The sequence below is a fragment of the Rhamphochromis sp. 'chilingali' genome (assembly GCF_963969265.1).
Source record: "Rhamphochromis sp. 'chilingali' genome assembly, chromosome: 11".
NCBI classification, from domain to species: domain Eukaryota; kingdom Metazoa; phylum Chordata; class Actinopteri; order Cichliformes; family Cichlidae; genus Rhamphochromis; species Rhamphochromis sp. 'chilingali'.
The window spans coordinates 9863328-9885572 of record NC_137938.1 but is presented as its reverse complement, the minus strand read 5'-3'; the positions used below and the strand labels follow the sequence as shown (position 1 = coordinate 9885572).

At 40.0% G+C, this 22245-nt stretch overlaps 2 protein-coding genes across 3 annotated transcripts; both read left to right on the top strand.

Annotated features, from left to right (window-relative positions):
* Window positions 1-460: 460 nt before the first annotated feature.
* mrs2 (magnesium transporter MRS2) lies at window positions 461-10925 on the top strand. The gene is made up of 12 exons (XM_080895316.1): window positions 461-1412; window positions 2044-2108; window positions 2638-2674; window positions 3060-3172; window positions 6836-6997; window positions 7115-7245; window positions 7379-7495; window positions 7848-7917; window positions 8263-8345; window positions 9593-9710; window positions 9812-9925; window positions 10067-10925. The coding sequence occupies exons 1-12, from the start codon at window positions 1046-1048 to the stop codon at window positions 10124-10126; spliced, it is 1437 nt and encodes a 478-aa protein (XP_080751442.1). The 5' UTR covers window positions 461-1045; the 3' UTR covers window positions 10127-10925.
* Window positions 10926-13824: 2899 nt separating this feature from the next.
* On the top strand, window positions 13825-22163 carry LOC308405022 (uncharacterized protein). 2 transcript variants are annotated; one of them, XM_080895403.1, is made up of 5 exons: window positions 13825-14108; window positions 18797-18920; window positions 19530-19696; window positions 19947-20214; window positions 20383-22163. In XM_080895403.1, exons 1-5 carry the CDS (start codon window positions 14049-14051, stop codon window positions 20544-20546), a joined length of 783 nt encoding a protein of 260 aa, XP_080751529.1. In that variant the 5' UTR covers window positions 13825-14048; the 3' UTR covers window positions 20547-22163. The 2 variants fall into 2 exon arrangements, with proteins under 2 accessions (XP_080751529.1, XP_080751528.1); XM_080895402.1 differs by having other exon boundaries at window positions 19512-19696.
* The last annotated feature ends 82 nt before the right edge of the window (window positions 22164-22245 follow it).

The following is a 22245-nucleotide window of genomic DNA, read 5'->3' as shown; positions in this document are numbered from 1 at the left end:
AGACAACGGTCAAATAAAAAAACAACAACAAATAAACTTTAAATCGTTTTGTGGCAGCCTTTGACTAGTTTATTATAATTAGAATTTATTAAATTTAATAATTTATTAAAAATACAATATATTAGTATTTAACTAATTTCAGCATTTTGACGTACCATAGTTTGTTTCGCAAAACAAACTTACAGAGTAAGTCGACCTGTTATTTTATGTATTTTATTGAATTCTTCTCCAGAAACAAGCTTCCATACATTTAGTTCCTTTATTTACTTCCCATACTTGTCTCTCCCTGGCGGATACTGGCTTTTATATGTAATGCAAAAGGATCGCTCGTGGCCTCAGTATTTATTAATCCTCTTTGTGTGTTTCAATGACCTTTTTCTACAGCCACGGGTGTGTTTGATGGAAAGGTTCTCAGTCGGAGTGATCACCTCAATCATGGACGATCTTCGGCGCTCTGCGCTGCCGCCGCGGTGCATTATGGTCCAGAGAGCCCGTGCTCTTCTGTCCTCCTGTCATCACGTTAAGCCGGGGAGCTGTGTTTTCAGGTTGAAACACAGCCGCACATGTAGACTCGGGACACTTTACAGGCATCGGCAGGTGACCTGTCTGTGATACTCGTGTCTGCGTTTACTGTCACGTTAAAACTTGTCGGCTGTTGTGAGTGAAGCATGTTTGTTATACTGCAGCAGCTAAGATAGTTAGCATAACAAACAGCCGCGAGACAAAGTTGAAGAAAGTTATAAAAGCAGGTGAAAGCGAGGCAATGTGCGCGTGAGAGATACTTATGTGTACTGTAACGTATGTAACGGAAGTTTTCACTCTTGTTGTACCTGTGGGTCAGGACTGTCTCGTCTAACACATAGCTTGGCAAACATCTGGAGGGCACCGAGGCACCACTAATGAGAGGATTGTAAACACTTGGTGCTTGCAGCTTTCTTTGCTTATGGAAGTTAAAGCGTGTCTTAATTTCATCCTCCTCCCTTCCCTGCTGCTGTGCCTGGTATAATCCCTTGCCTGTGGTGAACATCAGCTCTCCAGCGCCAGTATGGCGGTCTGCGTAAAGGCTTTGTGTTGCGTTGGTGTGGAGATCAAAATGCACAAGTTGCTGCTGGCCGGCTGTGCGAACTTTCATCCAAAGTGGTTTTTAAACTCTCTTGGTCCTTTTTCCTCACGACTTGGTGGGACAAGAACCCTCAGCTATTATAGCAGAGCTGCAGAGTTCTGTCCAACGGGACACTCTGTGCCACAGGGAAATGTAAGACTGGGATCATTCAGCAGGAACTACAGTGATGTCTGCTTGAATTCACTGGTCAGTCAAGCACTGCCTTTATCCACATGTCAGACCAGAAGACCTCAGTGTGCTGCAGTGAGAACTGAGAGAAACCTGCTGCAGAGAGGCGTAGTGTGGCCTGGTAAGATGATGTAGTTAATTTGGCTCATACTGACCACAGTATACAAGTATTCCACGTGACCTATAGTTGTCTTTACAGTCATGGTAAAAATAGTCTCTTTCAATTCTAAGGTTTTATCTATTACAGCATGTAAAAAAAGAGACTAATTACACCTTTACTGCTTTCATATGAGTTAGGAGGGTAATGAGCAGCCAGCTGCTGCTAATCAAATGTATTTGATTAGCTAATCATCAGCAAGCGTGAGCATCCCTATAAAAGCAGACGTTATGGTAGTTTGCTGGTTTGGAGCATTTAGATGCATATTAACACAGTGCCAAGAAGAAAACACATTAGCACTGATCTTAGAGAAGCAACTGTTGCTGCCCATCATGGGATGTAGTGAGTTTTTCACAGGAATACATAGTGTCCCTTTAAATTTTTCTTTTCCACTTGACTGCATTTTAAGTTAGAATAATGAAGAATTGTATGCTAAGGTTTGTAATTCTAAACTTTATTATCCCGACCCAAAGCTCTGTACATACAGGTGAGAACCAAGCTATTGTCTTTCTGCTGTAGTCCAAGGTACTGCTCAACGTTACATGTCAAATACTTTCCTGCAAACATGGTTTAACTTGGTCTTTTCTTTGAACAGTGTCCTTTATCTGCAGAAGAGTCTCAGACGCCCCTCCTTCCACTGTAGCTCCGGCATTTGTAGTGGTAAGAGAGAAATTAATTTAAGCAGTCATTAATTAATAGTTGCTAATACTACTTGAAAGGTTTTGGGATGTGGTTTGTCACTTTGTCTTGCTGCAATAAACAATATCTTATTATTTTGTTTACAAAACCTGTAGATTTCATTCACACGTTTATAATTTAACATACATCCTCCCCATCTTTACCTTAGAAACACTCAGCACCTGTGAGGTTACTGACCTGTCATCAGCTTACACCATTATTTATTTATTTATTTGTTTATTATTTTGGTGCTGGCATCAAAAATAAGGTTTTGTTACAAAAAACAAAAAAACCCAACAGTAACAAACAAACTTGTCATTTGATCAGCCGTGTGTGTGGAGATGGATAGATATTTAAAAAAAAACAAATAAGCATAGCATTTGGAATGCTCAAGTAATTTATTGTTATTATTTACATTTCACACAATTGTGTTTCAACGCTGTGCAAAAATGCAGTGAAGATGTGGTTGCTTGATGTAACCAATCAGCTTCATGTTTTCTTTCTTTGACAGATGAAGTTTGACCAAGAGGGAAATGTGACGTCATTTGGTAAGTGTGAGGAAATTAACCTCATTAATGTTTACATGTTGTTGGCACTGAGACTGATGATTCTCTTATCTCTGGCATTGTGACAGAGCATAGGGATCTTTTCTTCTTTCTTTTTTTTTTAACATGTCCCTGAAGTACTCTTCCGTATCCTTTTTATTATGTGTGGAACTGGACATGCACCACATTTTTGTCCATCACTGCTGTGTTTCTGTGTTACTTCCCCTGTGCAGCAGCCACTAATGGGTTGTGTTACCACCAGTGACTCACTTCTGTTATCCATGAGTAAAAATCAGTTGTATTTCAACCTCTACTTCATGTGTAGAGATTGGCCCAACTATATGTACATGTGTGCCTCTGCTCCTCCTTATTTGTTTTTCTCTTCAAGAAAAAAAGAAGACGGAGCTTTGCCAGGAGTTAAGTCTTCAAGCCAGAGACCTACGCTTCCAACACACTACCAGCCTCACTGCTAGAAATAACTGCATTATTTTACGAATGGCGGTATGTTTTATTTCTTTTTCCTTTGTCTGCCACGCTCCTCTTACACCACAGGAGGCGTAGCATGAGCCGCACCTGAGCCGAAAAACTGGAGTTTAATTTTTCAGATGTTGCTTTCAATCAAAATAAGATGATCTTTATCATGTTTTTGAAAAGTAAAAATCCTGTTATCATATATATGTTAGTCCAACCTACAATCTATCATCCTCTGGAACCATCATGGTTCATCATTTTACAGAATGAATGAATTCTGTTCTCTCAGCACATCGTATTTTATCTCCACCGTTGTCACGATGAGGTAGCCACACTTTCTGTCACACCTGATGACGAATGAGAAGGCACAGTCAGTTCAAGAACTATACTCAGAGGAGGAGATGCACACTCTGCTCATTCATCATAACCAGCAGTGATACAGAAAGTCTAGCAAACAGTTTTAACTAAAGTTAAAGTTTCACAATGTTGGCTCTGTGAAGAGTTTGTGGAAGACAAATAGAGGATACGGTGTTAAAGCAGTCTTGCTTCTCTTGTCTATAAAGTGTTCAGATGATGGTGTGTTTCTATATCTTCATTTTCTTGTAGTAATGATAGTGTCTGCAAAACATCGTACGGTATAAGAAGTAAATAAATATCCAGTCTCACGTGTTCATCTTTGCTCCCATCTCTAATGTGCTACACAAAAAGGGCAGTCCTCACAGGTCGGCCCTTGGTACTGTGGCAAACACTGGCACTTTCCACAGACGCAGTTCCCCCTACCGTTGCACAGCTGCTGGTTTTTTGCCACACAGGAAGCAGTTTCCGTGCTGCAGCTGCAGTCACTACCTGTCCAGTTCGCATAACAGCGGCACATTCCACACTCGCATATCCCATTGCCTCCGCATATTCTGTCAGATTAAAAATGTAGTGTTTTAACTGTGAAGCTGTGTGATAACTTTATATCGGTATATTTTATATACAAACTCGTGGCAACTTTTTGTTTTTACCTGTTCTCGTGGTATGGACAGTCAAAGTTTGTGCACTCACAGAATTGTCCGCGTATCTTTTCTGGATTTTCCCGCTGGTTGCAGTGACACATGCCCGACACACACACACCCCGGCCGCTGCACACCGGGGCGCCAGGGCGTGAGCGACAGGAGTCTTCATTTTCTGACTCAAAGGAAGTTATGTCAGTCTGACAAAGGTTTCCAACATAAGGCTGATGGCACACACAACGCCCACACACGAGCGCCCCGTGGCTGCTGCAGGTGGGACTGTTTTCCTCTCTGTTTTCAGTGCAACTACACTGACCTGGTGAAGCAAATAGATTTTTAATGTTATTATCACACTGAAGAAAAATTAGCTGAATTATTGAACTCTCAATTTTCTAACAGTCTCATGAAGACTTGCTTTAGGTTTTCAGACTCAAATGTTTCTCGTAGCAAGTTGCTGCAGACTTGCACTGCAAAGTTACCTCCAACGCCACACTCTTTGCAAAGCCTCTGGGTGTGATCTGGACAGACCAGGGTCCAGTGCTGTTCTGGTTTGAGATGTCACTCTTACTGGGACATTGTGCTGCTTCCACAGTTACCTGCAGCGCCAGAGGAACTGTTGTTCGAATAATTTGATTTTGGGGGACAAACAAGAAGGAACATTTTCTTTCTGCAAGAGACTGTGTTGGACAGGATTTCTTTTTCTGACCTGCATGAGTAAGGGGTTTCCTGTAGTTATGCTACTGAATGTGATGTTGAGACCAGCTGGCACGTTGCTGGTGTCTAGAGTCAGGTCTGTGGTAGGATGATCACTTGGCATAGAGATTGACAGAGGAAAGGACTGGCTCACACCTGGCCTCAAATGAATGGCGAGCTCCTGGGGCTGCAGGAAGATGGTTTTGGCATCTGCTATGTCTGTTCTGCAGAAGTTCAGAATCACAAGAAATAACATTGTAAGATTTTTTTTTTAACATCATAACAAAGGCCCTTTTCTGTTCCAAAATATATTTGAATCCAATCTGAAACTTTCATATTAATAAAAACAAAAGAAAACTTTGGAAGGTTAATTTCTTTTTTTCTTTTTTTTTTGTATGGAACACTAAAAAACTGTCAGGTGTCCTTTAATGACTAAAGAGGTATTTAAAACAGCTTACCTGCTGTCATTCCTGATGACCTGCACACTGCTTTGAGGTTTATATATATGACCTTTATGACAGCCAGCTCTCTGCAGCCCCTTCACAGTATGACAGTGAATGTTAGAGTTGGGGGCAGTGCACCAAGCGCACTCAGGGCCGGATTGGATGCACTGATTGCAGCTGGAGTCAGATGTGGAGCATTTTTGTCCACTGGTCAAACTGAAACTCGGCATAACCAGCAGCAAGAAGAGATGGGACAGCTTCACAGCCATCGTTAGTCCTGACTGTACAAGGGTAGAAACCACAGAAGATATTTTTCAGTCTAAAATTAGAGGAAATAAAGTGTAAAGCAAACATAAGCAAGGACTGATCAGTAAGTGACTGAGACTGCAGTTACTGCAATACAAGCTTGTAGTTATGTGCTACATAAACAAATGTACACACACAGAATGCTTCATTACCTGAAGAACTAAAAGTTTTCAGCTCTGTTATGTCGTCGTGAGGTCTCTGCAGGCTGTGACATGCTGACCATTCACAGTTGTATGTTGGCGGTATCTAAGTGGCACTCAGGACCAGGGAGGCACAACTAGATCCTGATTGGTGCTCAAGTTTCAAATCTCTAACCACAAATATTTACAGTTCAGAGTCAAACAGAGCACTGACATGTTAACAGTAAAACGTTAACCGGGCGCCATGTCATGTCTCCAAAGCCTTTAAAGGAAATTCAGCCATGGAGTCTTTAACAAAAAAGCATATTTTAAACATTCACTCTTTGGATCAGAGTATGTGGATGAGGACAGACTTTTTTGCCCTCCCTGTGGAAATTTTATTATTATTTTTCAGCATTTCCCAAGGGCTGTTAAACAAAGCAAGGAAATTGCAACACGGGAAACGTCCTAGTTTCATTTTGGTTGCTTACATTATTTTAATTTGCACAAAGAAATAAAACTATTGACATAAACCAGGATTAAAATTACTAGTCTCACTGATGCTAATAGTCAGTTGTGTCCTGTGAGTAAGTCTCACAGCCCATTTTTTCCTTAGAGAATCTCTTAAGCTCCTGCAGATTTAATGATCTTCTGCTATGGACCCTTGTCTTCAGTTCACCCCACAGATTTTCGTTAGCGTTCAAGTTGGAGCTTTTTACAAGCCAGTCAGTAATGTTCACTTTAGTCTTCTGGAGGTTGTTCTTCACCAGGAGAACGTATGTTTTGCTGGAAGACCCAGGTTTACTGGTGACTGCTTGAGGCTTTCTGTTTTTGCTTAATTCCTTCCACCTTGACGAAATTCCCAATTCCACACACACTCTGAAGCATCCTCTGTGTGTAATACTAATAATATTGACACTAATATTTTTTTTTTCTGAAATAATTTATTGTGTGGAGCTAGAAATAATTAATACTTAGTAAAAAGACAATTGGTGTATTTGGAAATGTTATACTGAAAATCCCTCCCTATTAAATATAACAGAAAATTTCTGTTATATTTAATAGGGAGGGTAATAATTTTGTCCTCGTCTGTTTGTTTAAGCTCTAGCCCATAACCTCCACTCGCTGTCTTTTCAGGCCTTGAAAGCCATCTTGACCCCGGAGTCTCTTATGGTCTTGGATTTTCGTGGTCTTGGACTGGAGCGCTGGTTAGTTCTGGAGCTCGCCCCCCAGCTAGCGTCACAGACGCACACTCTGCCCTTCGAGTTCAGAGCACTGGAAGCCATCCTGCAGCACAAGGTGAAACCGATCAGACCAGACAGAGTGCTTGTGTAATTAAGCGTGGTCTAACCTAGATAAAGCCTGAATGAAAGTCAAGGACACACACCTGAAGTTTTGTATTATCTGTGTCAACAGGTAAACACGCTGCAAGCCCGGTTGAATGAAGTTGAACCAGTCATATTGGATACGCTGGAATCCCTCGTAGACCCTAAAATCCTTTCTGCTGATAGAAGTAAACTACATGTACTTCTGCAGAATAGCAAGAGGTAATGAATCACTCAAGACATGTAATTGTATTTGAAGAAGTCATTAATGGCATCTGGCATATATGTAAATGGAAGTTTTCAGCCTAAAGATTTACAGTCTTGTAAGTTTTCCCTTCTCTCACGCCTGTTACAGCTTATCAGAGTTGGAGACAGACATAAAAATGTTTAAGGACTCCATGCTGAAGGTCTTGGATGAGGATGAGACGGTTGAAGAGTTCTGTCTCACAAAATGGACAGACCCAAGAGTTTTGTATGTCACACATGCACTCAGACACATGTATATGGGTGCTGAACACAGTATCTTAAAAATAGTTGGAAATCTCCAGTCAGTGGTGAAGCATGTTGAAAAAGAAAGACACGAATTTGTTGAGTTGCCAAGGATCAAAGTCTGTTTCCAGTCTGTTTTCACTCACCTGCAGATCATACGTTACAGGTTAACCTTTTTCTGTGTATGTGGGTTTTTGTTTTGTTTTTTCAAATTAAATTAATTCTGCCCAAACTGCCAGGCCCAGCTGTACTTCTATTTTTCATCCATCTATCCATTCTCTTCAACTTGTGTGCTTCTATTTTGTATATAACCTCATGTCTGTCTGCCTTTTTAGTGAAGAGAGCAGTTTGGGTATTGACCACGCTGAGGAGATGGAGCTTTTATTGGAGAATTATTATATGCAGGTAGCTGTACTTTAAATTCCCGAGTTTTAACATGATCAACAAATATTGCAATTATGCAAAAGTCTTGGTAAAGGCTGCATGCTCACACATTGTATAGGACACATTTGTCATAGATTTCATCAAGCCACGACCACTTCGTATGTTTTTATTTTTTTATTTTCATCTAAGCATTTATACCCATTTATGCTTCTGCTATGGTGATTACTTATTTCTTTGCCTCTATTTTAGTTTAATATCCGAAGCACTGAAACACTTTACATGTTACCTGTGGCAGTTGTGATGGGCTGTCAGTAAGGTGTAGGTTGTACAATTGTTGTCATATTGACCGTGAAATACTTCACACAGGCCGAGGAACTTGGGAACAGAGCCAGAGAGCTGAAGGGTCTGATAGACGACTCTGAGAGTGTAATCTTTATCAATCTGGACAGGTACGTACAAATTGGCTATACATTATGTATACATGCACACTATAGACTGATGTTTTTGAGAAGCAACAAACTCAAAACACTGATAATGAGGCTTAACAAGCCATTATTTTTGAAGATTGAATTTGATCTTATTCAGTCCCCCCCCCAAAAAAAATGCTTTGCCATCTACAATTTAACAAGAAAAATTAAATTTACTAAAAATTGATGCATCTTTGTACTCGTGTGGAATTTTGTGAGCTAGGGGGATGTTCTAACACGTCCAGATTGCGGTTTGGTATTGTCATCCTGAAGAAGGCAAGGTCGTATTTAAAAGATTTTTATCTGAATTGCAGTAAATGTTGCTCCAAAATAAGTACAATCATGTGAAAGGAGAGTTTTGGGCGCACGACTGGATAGTCGCCTGTCAGAATGTTCTTCTTTCACAGGACTGTAAATGTGATTCAGAAACAGTGGCGCCTTCACAAACGTGCTCGTTACTCCTGCCATGTGCAGTTACACACACACACGCCTGCTGATAATAAGCTGATGGCATCCATTATTTCAAAATAGAAGTTATTTCAGAGACACTTACCATCTGTGGGATGCCTTTTTTTTTCTCTTTTTTTCTAATATATACCCAGTTTTGTTACTAATTAGCATTTTTTTTTTTCCCCCCAGATGTCAGATATCGTCTAGGTTAGGAATGTGAGACTCATTTTATATCGAGGGCGACATGCAACCCACTTTGTTCTCATAAGGAAAACCAGCAAAACTACCTTTTCTGCCACAGTACAGAAGTTTCAGTACACATTTTTACAAAATAAATAAAATGAGACAAAACTGAAGTGCTATTTCAACAGTGTGTCTGAATTACAGAAATATATAACTTGGGACCCATCATCAGTGGTGGACCTTGGATTCATTGGGTGTTTCAGCCATTATCACTAGACACCCTCATCCAAGGAGGCCCTGCGAGGGTTGATCAGGAGTGTGTCACTGTTATTTCTACTTTCTTTTGTTTAGTTTTCTAAATTATTTTCTTCTATCAATTCACTGCAAAACAAAAGTAATACTTACCTCTTTAATATTTAAAGAGCCTCACTTCTTCAAAGGGATAGAAAAGGTGATAGCGAGAAGTAAGACAAAAGAGAAGAGAGCCGGAAGGGGGGCGCCTGATCTGGCATCCCACACCTCTCTGCCAGATCAGGCGTTCTCTTGTTTTGTATGATTTCTTGCAGCCACTGAGAGCACTGTGTGCTTTATTCCAGCCACCGGAACGTGATGATGCGACTGAATCTGCAGCTGACCATGGGGTCCTTCTCCCTTTCCTTATTTGGCCTAATAGGTGTGGCGTTTGGAATGAATTTGACAACAGCTTTCGAAGATGTGAGACAACTTCTGATCAATACTTTTAATAGTTGTAACTAGTGCTTAATGTTTATGAACAGATATTTATGCACTGCTCTGCCTGTGTGTCTCTCCTACAGGACCCCCGCGCTTTCTGGCTGGTAACAGGTTTCATGTTCTTGGGCAGTGGGCTGATATGGAGGCGACTTTTATCATTTTTGGGACGGCATCTAGAGACTTCAGTACCCCCACGAGTAATGCAAACGCATACACAGACACTGTGCCTTGTTATGTGTTCCTGTAAAGTCCAGTCTGCGTAACACTATGCACACCTTTCCCTGGACTGATCCAGAGAAATGCATCCGTAAAAATAATTTCTTCTCTCTGTGATGCAGATCCCTCCAATTTGGAAGAGGAATATGAGACCATCAGACATCAAGGCTGGGGTCAGATGAAGTTCTACCTCGCAGATGATGGTTGTCTCGCAGCGCTCTTGGTCCTCTTTAACTTGATGCAAAGACTTCTGCTAGAATTTTTATTTTTAACACACCTCATTGTTTTACTGTCCCATGGCCACAGCAGAGGTTGAGATTACGCTCACATCTCTGGAGACTATAGTGCAGTGGTTCTCAAACTGTGGGGCGGGCCCCACTGGTATGGCATGGACAACCACGTAACACACATGAAGTTATATGATGTGAATATGATTTTTATTATTATTATTATTATTATTTTAGGGAAAAAATTGTAGCGAATTTTGAGGTGTGGACGATATCCATCTTGCATGAAGATCTGCTTTTGGTTTGGGGCATGTCAGAAGAAACTCTGCTCCAGTGTGTGCGTGTCACTGTTTCCCTTCATTTGACTGACGGTCATTTTTCATTTCTGCTTTTTATCTTTTTGTTTTCTTTCCTTTCAACGTCCAGTGCAGATAAAACTTTGAGTTTTCTTAGTGTTGCAGAGCCAGGAACAGCAGGACAAAGCCCGTCCTGTGCTTGCTGTGGGTGCAACTGTAACGTAATCAGCGGCTGCTAGTGCTCTGGTCAGGACTAGCTTCACTGCTATTAGCAGGTTTCTTTGCACTTACAGTAATGAGCACAGCGTTGTTGCCGGGTCCAGTGACGTCTTCACCTGTTTGCTCTGCTGCACTCTTTGAAGCAGGAACCGCCACCCCACACCTCGAGGAAGTGGTGGGGAAATACTGCACATCTCCATATATGTGTATTTTAAAAAAAAAAAAAAAAAAAGCCAGGTCATATAATAATCATCTCATTGTGGAGTTGTGCTTTCTTTCATTTCACTGGTGAAGAACAAAGAAAAAAAAACCTTATATCACTGTGGAAGCAGTAAACCTGTGACTCTGTCCCTCTGTACTCTGTATGTTCTGCCTTTATTAAACCGGAGGAAGTACACTGTGCAGCTTTGTGGCATGGTGTTTGTGTCAACATGAGCGACAGGCACTTGCTCAAAAATGTCATTGTTTTTCTTATAAATGCAGAGTTTAGAGTGACTTTAAAGATGTTTTCAGCTTTTACCAAAGGGAAGCTTTATCATTTATAAACTTAATCAAGTATTATAAAAAATAATTATAAATTGGTTGATGAAAGGTTTGGTGTATCTGCATGATGTCAACTGAAGCCAGGTCTTGCATTAGTGGTTCCCAGGCCAAAGGTCAGGATACCAACATAGGGTCACCAATTAAATCAGATGAGTTTTCAGGTTATTAACGAATTGGGGAGGTTATAATAACAGCTTATGAGTTCACCCATAAGATAATGCTTTTATTTATTACATGATTTATTTCTTTTTGGTTGAGTGTGTCAGCTTGACTACTGCGTGTTTTAACTCTATTTTCTGTTCTGAAATATATTATTTTCAGGGAACGTTGAATTACGTGGATCCACTTTTCTTTTGTGACATTGACCTGCAAAAATGTCTCAGTGAAACAAAAAATTCACACAAATGGATATAAATAACAAAGTAGAAAACATCAGTTTCTTTAAAGCTGAGCGCATGTAATGACAGATTTTTCAGATTTCTGATGAGCAATACTTGGGAAGATGTTTTATTAATGTGGACTGTTAGGCTATAAGACTAATATCCTTGGTTTGCTGTGTCAAATTAAGAACTGTTATGGCTGGATAATGTTTTTTATTATTAATATTAATTGAGGTACCTCACATGGAGTCAAAATATCCTTCTCACTGCCTAAGTGGTTTCAAGGTTTGGAAACTACACTAGGCTTCATGTTTTGTAAATATGAGTTGGTTTGAAAGGGAGTAAAGCATTTGACAGTAACGGCCATTTAAACTGCTTGGTTGTCATTACAGCCTTTCTCCACCAGATGGAGTCATGAACCACACCGTGTGTCACAACAAGCTTGTCCTTCAATAAAAATCAATGGAATCATAAAGTTTTTATTGAAATCTATGTTTTTGGAAATTATTCCGTCTGATCTATGTGCTAATTTCTCCGATGTCTCAAAGGGAAACTTATTTTTGTTGTAAAATTTATGTGTGTATATTCCAACACACAAAAGATGGTTTAGTCTCAAATCAATCCATACTGTGATGATTGCTCCTAATCTCCTGAGACCCAGAAGAATAAATGTTTCATAGTTGGTTGGTTTGTTTGTTTTTAGATAATTTAAGTATAGTAGTTGAAATAAATGTTTAGAAGATTCTTTTTGGAAAATTATTTATTTTTTATCTTAGTATGATGAAATGATATTGTTTCCTTTTTTTTATTTTTTTATTAAACTCCATTCTGCACTCCTAATACTCACCTAAACATGGGTTGTTGGGTCATGCTCCCCATGGCAGTAACAGTGATCATGGATGGTGTGACAGAGCGCTGGGTGTGGCAGATAGGATTTTACTCATACTGCTGTCAGGAGGTGAGGTGGAAGAGGGCCAGATTTTAGAGCAAGAAGGTGAAAGCTTAGAGGAGTCCGAGCAGGGACAAATATAGAAATGTTGTTAAAGCTAGGGCTCTGAAGTTGTGGCATTTGGTTTCTCAGCTGCCATTTAAAACACCGGCCTGTGAGGGCAATAATCTTTTGGCACCCCTGTTGCATTCTGTTTAACAGTGGTCTCACCTTCCAGAGAGCTTCATTCTTTCCCCTTTAACGATTAAGATAATCCGTTACTTTGATGGACTCCCTAATATCTGAAAAATGTGCCTTGACTTACTGAACTGACTGTAACAAGGAACCAGCAAGTTCAGGTCCTAGGATATCGGAGTCATGCCATGAAATGGATGTTTTCAGATGAGCACGTCCCTCTGGTTTGTGTGCTCTGACATATTTTTCAGAAACCTGGTTACCTATTTACACTTTGATGTAATCATAGGGCCTCCTGTCCTGGTGGTTGTTAGCAGCGTTGTCCTGTTTTCATTTTTCATTCTAATGAGACAGGAGAGGTACAGGTTAATGCACCTTTAGCTTATACATCATTAATTATATAAATCAGCAGAGAAAAGAAGGAATCAAACTTTTTTCTGTTTGTGTTTGATTTGTTTAAACATTAAGCAATACTTCTGATAACAAACCTGCTGTTGTGTCCCCCTTTGAGCTTTTACCTTCCTGTCTGACCTCCCTCCACTTCATTTCATGACAGCTCTAATCAAACCACAATTTTGAGTAAAACCCTGTCTTCTGTCTCCTGAAATAGGCTGAAAATGTGCGGCATTAAAATTTTGTTTTGGAAGGAGTAAAAGTTAAAAACCTCTTTTTTTTAGCAATAGAATCATAATAGCTACAAAAAAAACAAAACAAAAGCTTATCACCATATTTTATAGCCACAAGGGAGGGGAGTCCATTTTGAAAAGAAATGTTTGCCCAGCCCCCGCAAATATGGCATCAATAGAACAGTAGGATTCATGTGAATTACATAGAGATAAATGGCCTTTGCCTTAGACTCAAGTCCTCCAAAAAAGGGCAAAATGAATTGCTGGATTTAAAAAAGCGTATATCCACACTAAAAATGTAAATAAGAAAAAGCCGCTCGTTCAGCCTATTATTAATTAACCTCGGTGTAAGGCAGTTGAGCTAATGTCGTCACCTTGTCAACGGTTCCGGCTCGTGTGTGCGTCTCCACTACCGTCGTCAAGGACCGGCGTGCTGACGTCACCGCAGAGAGCCACGCTTCACGACCAGGCTAAACAACTTTTTCAGACGAAGTCCTTCTCACAACGAGTCCGGGACACACTCGGGAACTTTACTGAGATTTAACGAAGTGGCTCGACAGCGACAGCGCTACAACAAATTATCCGTACTACTGAACACCGAAGAGCGAGTTGACCGTTTTCACTGTACCAACATATAATTTCTCGTTTTCAACTAGCGTGTTTTTTTTTTAAATTGTTTTGGAAGTTAAAATGGGGAATCTGTGGTGGTTGTTCCTCGTCGGGCTGGCAACTGGGCCAATCAGTGGAAAAGTAAGTGGCTTTTCTTAAATGTTTTTTAATTCAAACATGTTCCAGTTGACGTATTAGTGGAAAAATACATATTAATTATCTTTAATATGTAAAATAACCGAGAAGGCTAAAACTTTAAGATATTTTTGAAAACGACAGCCCTGGGTAACGTTTGTTATGTTCATGTGGACTGTTTGAGTTCTACCCCATAGAGTTTACACATAAAATAAAAATATTACTCTTAATGTTATATCCTCAGTTTTTTGTCTGTGTTAATTATTATTATTATTATTATTATTATTATTATTATTATTATGTATTTACGTTAAATGTACCTTTAAAGTGAACAGCACGAATTCGTCTTTTTAAAACATAAATAAATGTTACCTCCGGATCTATAAGCTGGGTGATTTTTGACCTCAGCAGCCTTTTCAAACCGAGGCCAAGCGTCCAGTTGGTGTCAAGTTCACACAGGGCCAAAGTCTGTTCATCATTTAGCTCACAGCTTTGACATTTAAACCAGACCTGGCCTGAATTTCTCACCCACACGTTTTATAATGTTATACTGCAAATTCAAATTCTAAACCAGGAAATCATTCATATTTAACCAAGGTGGTTTAAGGAAAAAAAAAAAGAGTATTTCAAAATCCTCCTCCTTTACCCCTTCCATTGTTTCTCTATGTGCGGCTGCTTTATAGCTGGAAAACACCTGGGGATGACAGGCTGAAGCAGAGCTTTGTTCATCGTCACAAAGTATGAAAAATATCCAGGCTGGTGATTTATTGACTGTAAGAAATCTCTAATGAGAGCCAGGGAGCCTCACCACCTCTGCAGAAATGCAGTTTGTTTAAGATTTATGGACTGTATATTGTGAAAGGAGACGGAACTGAAACACGATACTGCTTCTGGTGTATATTTGTAGCAGAGGAAAGAGACATGCAATCCCTTAGTAGGACTCAGGGAGTTGTGGATATGGTGAAAATGAATACAGCTTGGCATTCCTGTCCTGCTTTAAGGCCCCACAGGTTGTAATCTCTGAATATAATAGCTTGTAAACAGGTGTGGCCACTCAAAAAACAAACAAACCTTTTTTCTGCTTAACTTTAATTTGTGTCATCTCATACTTTGATCCGCAGATGCTTTGATTCGTCTTCATGTCATACCACTAATACACAGACACCAGTCTTAAATTGCTGGGTGTGATGGGCTACATCTTACATCCAAACTATCTGTGTCCCCAAGTGTAAAATGGTAAATGGCCTGTATTTATAGAGCGCTTTACTAGTCCCTAAGGACCCCAAAGCGCTTTACATATCCAGTCATCCACCCATTCACACACTGGTGATGGCAGCTACATTGTAACCACAGCCACCCTGGGGCGCACTGACAGAGGCGAGGCTGCCGGACACTGGCGCCACCGGGCCCTCTGACCACCACCAGTAGGCAACGGGTGAAGTGTCTTGCCCAAGGACACAACGACCGAGACTGTCCAAGCCGGGGCTCGAACCGACAACCTTCCGATTACAAGGCGAACTCCCAACTCTTGAGCCACGATTGCCCCATGAGTGTGGCTGTAGAATTACTGGTTAGTCAGTCAGTGACGTTGCTCCAATCCAAAGGATGAATGTTTAAACAGGCTTTCTTCCTTTGACAGTTTGTGATCTGGTAGTTGTGTCATTTTTCTGGATGGATGAGTAACAGCGAGTTCCACTGGGCTAGTCCAGGCAAGCACGCAGCTGCGTGGGATATGAGCAGTTTTTCATCCAAATGCTAAGAGCGAGAGGAAAAGGGTAACACCTCCTCACGGTGCTATTAATGACGATTTTCGTAGGGCTTCAAAAGCACTCCACTGAAACGCCTACATGTGAGGAAGAAAAAAAACGTTTAGAAACAAAAGAACATGAATATAAACTATGTAGTTTGACACTTGCTGCTGTGGAGAACTAAAAAGCCTGGTGGGGCGGAAGATATGTGTTCTCAGTTAATCAGCATTAGTCACAACATTGTTCTGTGTGTCAAAGGCAGTCTGTACACATGCGATTAGCTGCAAGAGGTTTTTCTTTTGATGAGTTGCTGTAGCAGTTTGTTTGACTTTCAGTGTTAGCATGCCCTTGGAGAGTTTTTATTGTATTTATTTATTTATTTTTCAGTATATATTTTTTATTTTTAACCACATATCACTGATTATCTTGACTGTTCTTTGACCACCACACAACTAATGGACAAAGCTATATTAGGTCTTTGCGTACATGGAGTGGACTGGGACCTGTAGTCTCTGGTCAGCAGTTTCAAATTACTGTAATCTGAATTAAGGACATAACAATCACATGTAAGACAGAAGTAGATATTGTGTCACATTTTGCCTGTTGGCATCACTAAAGACTGCATTACCAAACTCTGTCTGATCACTAAAGTTTTAAGAGGAATATTCATTTTCTCTTGGCATCTGATAATTTTGTCCTTACAGGCTACAGCTACTTAATGTCTGTGGACATTTTATTCATTTTATGCCTTAGTCAAACATACACCACCTTCAACACAGCACTCTGCTGCTGCTGCTGCTGCTATCCAAGTGATGACAGATCTGTTGTGTGCTTTTCGTTGTTATCTAAACTAACTCTCGATCTGACCATGCTCTCATTACTTTGCAGCTCACTGGGGATATAGCTAGCTATCAGCTAAGGAGAAACAAAAAATAAGACTTTGATGATTGTCAGCTTTAATGTTGCCCTCCACCAACACTCAGTCTGTGGAGTGATACAGCTGTTTCCAGTAAACTGTCTTCATTGTGACAAAGCACCAGGATATCAGAATGTTATATACAGAGTGGGTGTGTAAATCCTGCATGCATACGTATGCTTTCCAGATGTGTATAAATTCTAAATCACATCTTCCAGTAAACCCCAGTGTAAAACTTGTATCTGTCAAGGAGAACTGATTCAGAGTCAGCAGAAAACAAACTGCCAGTAGGTGGGAGGTCAAAGCTTAATGGCATTTAGTGAAATCAATTCTAAATTAAAAATATTTGATTGATCCGTTTAAAAAGATAATGTGTTGACTCAGCTAATCGTGTGGTTAACATCTGGATTTGGTCTGGTAAAATAAATGCCAGTGAAACACAGTACAACACTTTGATCTAATACTTTTTTGTATGACTATCAAGTCAATGTTATTTATGTAGCTAATTTTAATACAACCGACGTTGACCCAGAGTGCTTTACAGGCACACTCATCTGCAATCCAAGAAGCCAGTTACAACACACAGAACTCACATAAACAGCATAGTAAACATAACGATTAAAAAGAAGTCAGAAAATAAGAATAAAATCAGAACTAAACTCTAACAATAGTTAAAACAGCTATATAAAAGAACTTGTCCAATCTGTGATGGACCTCAGACTTGACTGTTAGCATTTAAAAAAGGTACGTCTTTAGAGGTCTTTTAAAATAGTTGGACAGATTTTGCATACATCTACCATAAGTTTGCTGATGTCTGATTATAGCCTTATAACCTGATAATTCTCAAGCTAGGCATAGAGTATATTTCTCATTGTGTATGTGACACAGACAGTCACAGCTTTTGCTTTTCTAATCTCTGGCTGAAGTCGGTGAGAACGCCAGCACCTCTTCTGCTATTTTAGTCACCCTTGGGTTTACGTGTTATTAATGCTTCACATGAATACACCAGTATCTTGGTGACATGTTGCAGAATGACCTTAAATGTTAGGTGTACAGTTGCAGATCAGATAGATTTTATATCTGTATCCCTTCTGTGGGCTGCTTGCATTATTGCATACTGATAAAAAGGTTTGTTAGCAAAAGAAAAATGGTGTTAACTTGAAAAGAACTGTTGCTTTGACAACATATTTTGTGAATTTTTATTGGAGTAAAACCTTTTTCTGGAGCAGGTATCTTATGAGAAGTACACTAAACTGTGCTTCCTTTCCTTTCTCCCTATTTTCACCCTCTCTCAGCACCTGTGTTAGTGGAAGCGTAGTATACATACCAGACATATTTCAGGTCTCAATGGGCCATATTCATCCATGTCTCTGTGTGTGAGTGTCTCTCCCTCTCTTAACACCAGCATATGTTTGAGCTTCTTTTTCTTTGGCTCTTTATCGATTTCAGCACAGTTAGTGTCTTTCTTTGATTCATGTGATCTCCGGTTATGTTTGAGCCACTCGTCTCATTACCTTCTGTCTGCCTAGGCCTTAGATCAAGGGAAAAGAAGGTCACTGGTTTTCATCACACTCCTCTGTGTAGCATTCGGGTTGGCGGAAGGATTTCACGAGGTGCAATCTAATATGTGAAGCGGCCCTTTCCATGTGTGCGTCTACTTGCTTGCTCTCTGTGTTGTCTTTGAAGCTGCTTTATCTCATCCCTCCTCCTTTCAAAGACACTTAGTTCTCTGCTGCGTGGTTCTGCAAAGTATCACAAATTACTGCCACAGCATGTGAAATGATCAAGAAAACAGCCTATATCTACTGCACATACTATAGTATGGATGTAATACTCTCAGACAGCAGCATGCACTGCTGCATATTTGGCCAGCATACATCATTGGTTGTGAGAGGTATTGTCTTACTCCAGAACTGTAGCGAGATCCACATGTTGTCAATTAGTGAAAGGAATTCTGTGTGAATCTATGTGTGCGTTTCTCTCCTACTTAAATAAAATTGCATGTTTTTATCCCCCCTTCTTTTTGGCAGCTCTTTGTCTTCTCCCAGTCATTTAGCCCAAGTGATGACTTATACATAGAGGGCCGAACATCTGGTGACCTCCCTATAGACGATGAAGATGGTGATGATGGTGGGTCAGGCTCTGGAGATTATGGTAAGGATATGTATGCATATCTATCTGTCTATCTGTCTATCTGTCTGTCTGTCTGTCTGTCTGTGTAATATATCTATATGTATATTTTCCCTGTATTGCTTATTAAATAGAAACTTCATCACAGATTATTAGACATTATTTAACTCCACTCGATCATACATGCAGGCTGGTGAGTAATACACAAGTAAGCCACAAGTGCTTGTATGTTCAGACACAGATGCACTTACAATATACCAGATGTTTGTCCTGAGGTGATACAGTGGAACCAGGTGACATTTTATTGGAAACTCACAGACTTTGAATGACTCACCTGCGTAAACTGTAGTGAGTGATGTCGTGGCACATTCAGCGTGATATAAAACTGCATTACGTTCAGGTGAATTTCAGTAAGTTATAAAACTTGCAGTAGGAACTGTTTCCACATTTGTGGCAGACTCTGCTGTAAAACCAAGTAACCTCAGATGTCAACTCGTTATCCAAGAAAAACGGTCCTATTCCTTCAGTTAATCCATTAGATTAAAAAAAAAAAAACTATTCTATAATAATGAAAAGAGACATGCTCTGAAGTGTTTTGTGTTGGTGATTTCTCAGTTTCCCGTGCCCATTCAGATGCCGGGGATATGGTCCTGACGTTGCCTAGCCCCTCTAGCAAAACAGAGCAGCGTCAACCACAGCCTACAGTACACTCTCCAGACAACCCACCAACCACAGTGGCACGCAGCCATGATCCAGCAACTACAGCGAAGGAGGCTGACATTTTCCCTGATGGAGACAAGGTAAAGTATGACTGTTCCTTTTGATTCATGTCCTCATGAAGTCTGACTTCAGGATGATTCATCGCACACACAAGGATATTTATTCTTTTAATTTCAATTGGTGATAGTGAGAGTAAATATTAAGGTTGATTAATTTTGGAGCAGAGAAACTAATTGTGATTTATTTGCTACCGCTTTAAGGTGTGAATAGTGGTAAATGGAAAGTATCTAAAGCCAGCATTTTTTTTAAACTGTGCTAATATCCTTATAGGGGCTTGGTGTTGGCCCAACAGCTGACTGGTTTGGAAAGGATGCTAGTCCCAGCACCACCAATGTGCCTCCCAGTGGCAGTACTAGAGCTGATGGTGTAATCAATTCTGGCAAGGAGAGACGCCTGGATGTGTTAAATCCCCAATATGAAGAGCCTATCAAAAAGTCTGATGAAACTCTTACCAAAGCTGATCGAGAAGGATTATTTGGTGAGAACTCTATGGAGGTATCCTCTGAGAACCTGCTGGAGAGAAAAGAGGTGCTAGCAGGTAAGGACTAGGTTTCTACTGTCTTACCAGTTCATTACAAAATTACAGTAGTGAGTTTTCAAGAAAATTTAGACTTCTGTTGAAGAATCTGAAATGTTAAGTATAGATAACTGTTATAAAAATGTTATTTTTTAAAAATAATTTTGTATTTCTTTTTTCCGTCTCCAGCTGTGATAGTGTGCGGAGTCATTGGATTCCTCTGTGCTGTTTCCCTCTTGTCTCTCCTTGCCTACCGCATGAAGAAGAAGGATGAAGGTAGCTACGACCTGGGAGATAACAAACTTTCTGCAACTGCATATCACAAAGCACCCACCAAGGAGTTCTACGCCTGAACTGACTAATAAGAACAAAGCAGGGTGGATTTTGGCTCCTGCCTATTAAGACTCAAATGGATCTATAACCAGCTGAAGATGATTCTTCTTGATGAAGTTTGAAGTAGACACCTCTGCTCCTCTCCAGTGCTGCTTCTTTGTTCTGTCTTTTTTTTTTTTTTCCTTCGCCATTCCCAACTTCATCCGCTGCCACTTTATCTTTCTACTTAATGTTCAGTGTTTGTGACAAAGGGGTCATAATAAAATAAAGTCAAACTGTTAAAATGCTTTCCTGTCATCCCATGCTAAGGAAGGAGTAAATACCCATTCAAAGTTTTAAGAATGAAATCCTGAAGTGGATCATTGTAGTGTTGGCGAGTCGTCAGTGTGAAACGGTCCGACGCTGTGCCTTTAGACCTAAGATGAACTACGCTGGACAAGAGCTGATTCTGTGTGACCCAGAAATTGATTGCTCCTTTGGATGGATGTACGCTGAACCAGCCCAGTTCAGCCTGGTACTATATTCTGTATAAGAATAGTATTAAGATGGACCTTAAAAAGTTGACACTTTTTTTTTCTGTCCTCTGTGGTCAGATTGTGTTTTTGTGTTTTGTTTTTTCTGTGTTAAAAACTGTCTGTGTTTCTTTTTACTTTCTGTATGCTTTCTTTAATTTGTTTTGGTTTTTGTGCGGGGCGGGGGAGGGGGGTTACATGAATGAACATTTTCATATGCTGCCCAGTATTGCATTGAGAGATTTTGTTACTTTGCAGGTACAAACATTTGTTGTTGTCACACAGGCACTTACAGAACTGACCAAATATAGATACACTTTGTTGTTTGTAAAAAAAAAAAAAAAAAAATTTGTGGTAGTTTTTTTTTATGTTTAGAGATTATATTTCTGTAAGCCATTTTTAAGCAATTTGTCTTTGACTTCATACAGTGTGGCAGCCTTAGTAAAACTCCCTCAGGCATCTTTAGAACACATGTAATATGTTTAGGACTTTTGGGGGGGTTTTGGTGACTGAGTGCTGCAAGCGTGTGGACAGGTGGAGTCAAAGCTAATGACTATAATTCAGAAACCATAGAAGCGATCAAGGTTTTCTGACAACAGCCAAAGCGCATTCCTTTCTCGCTGTCCTCTGTATACAGCTATAATAGTTGGTTCAAGGTTTAAAGGCCAGTGAGAGCATTTACTGCTCTTTTACACTTTAGAGTTTATCAACTTAGCAGGGTTAGAGAGTTGTTAATTGTGTCTGTTTAACTAATCTGTTTCTTTTAAGCGTAAACGTGCTTTGTTTGACACATGTATTTCCTGATTTTCAGACTTTACCTCAAGCAACAAGAGCAGCATAGCATGTTTTATGGCTCCAATGAAGATACACAAAGCAGATAACGACAACAGGGTTCTATTCCCTTTCGACAGCACATAAGTGTGTAGACCCTTTTCATAAACCTATTAGGAATTTGCCTTTTTATGGCTTTTTAACCAGCTACCTACTGCCTGTAATGGTTCAAAGAACACTGCTTACTGTTTGTCATAATAAAAATGAATATTTTAAAGCAAGTAGTACATTTGAATGCATTTGCAAGCTACCTATTCACTGTGCATAGAATAAACAGGAAGATGTAGTCATTAACCCACCTCGGTGACTCTTTGTTGATAACGTGACATTTGTTGAGTCTTCAGTGCCTCATGTTACATTATATCCTTTGCTTTGC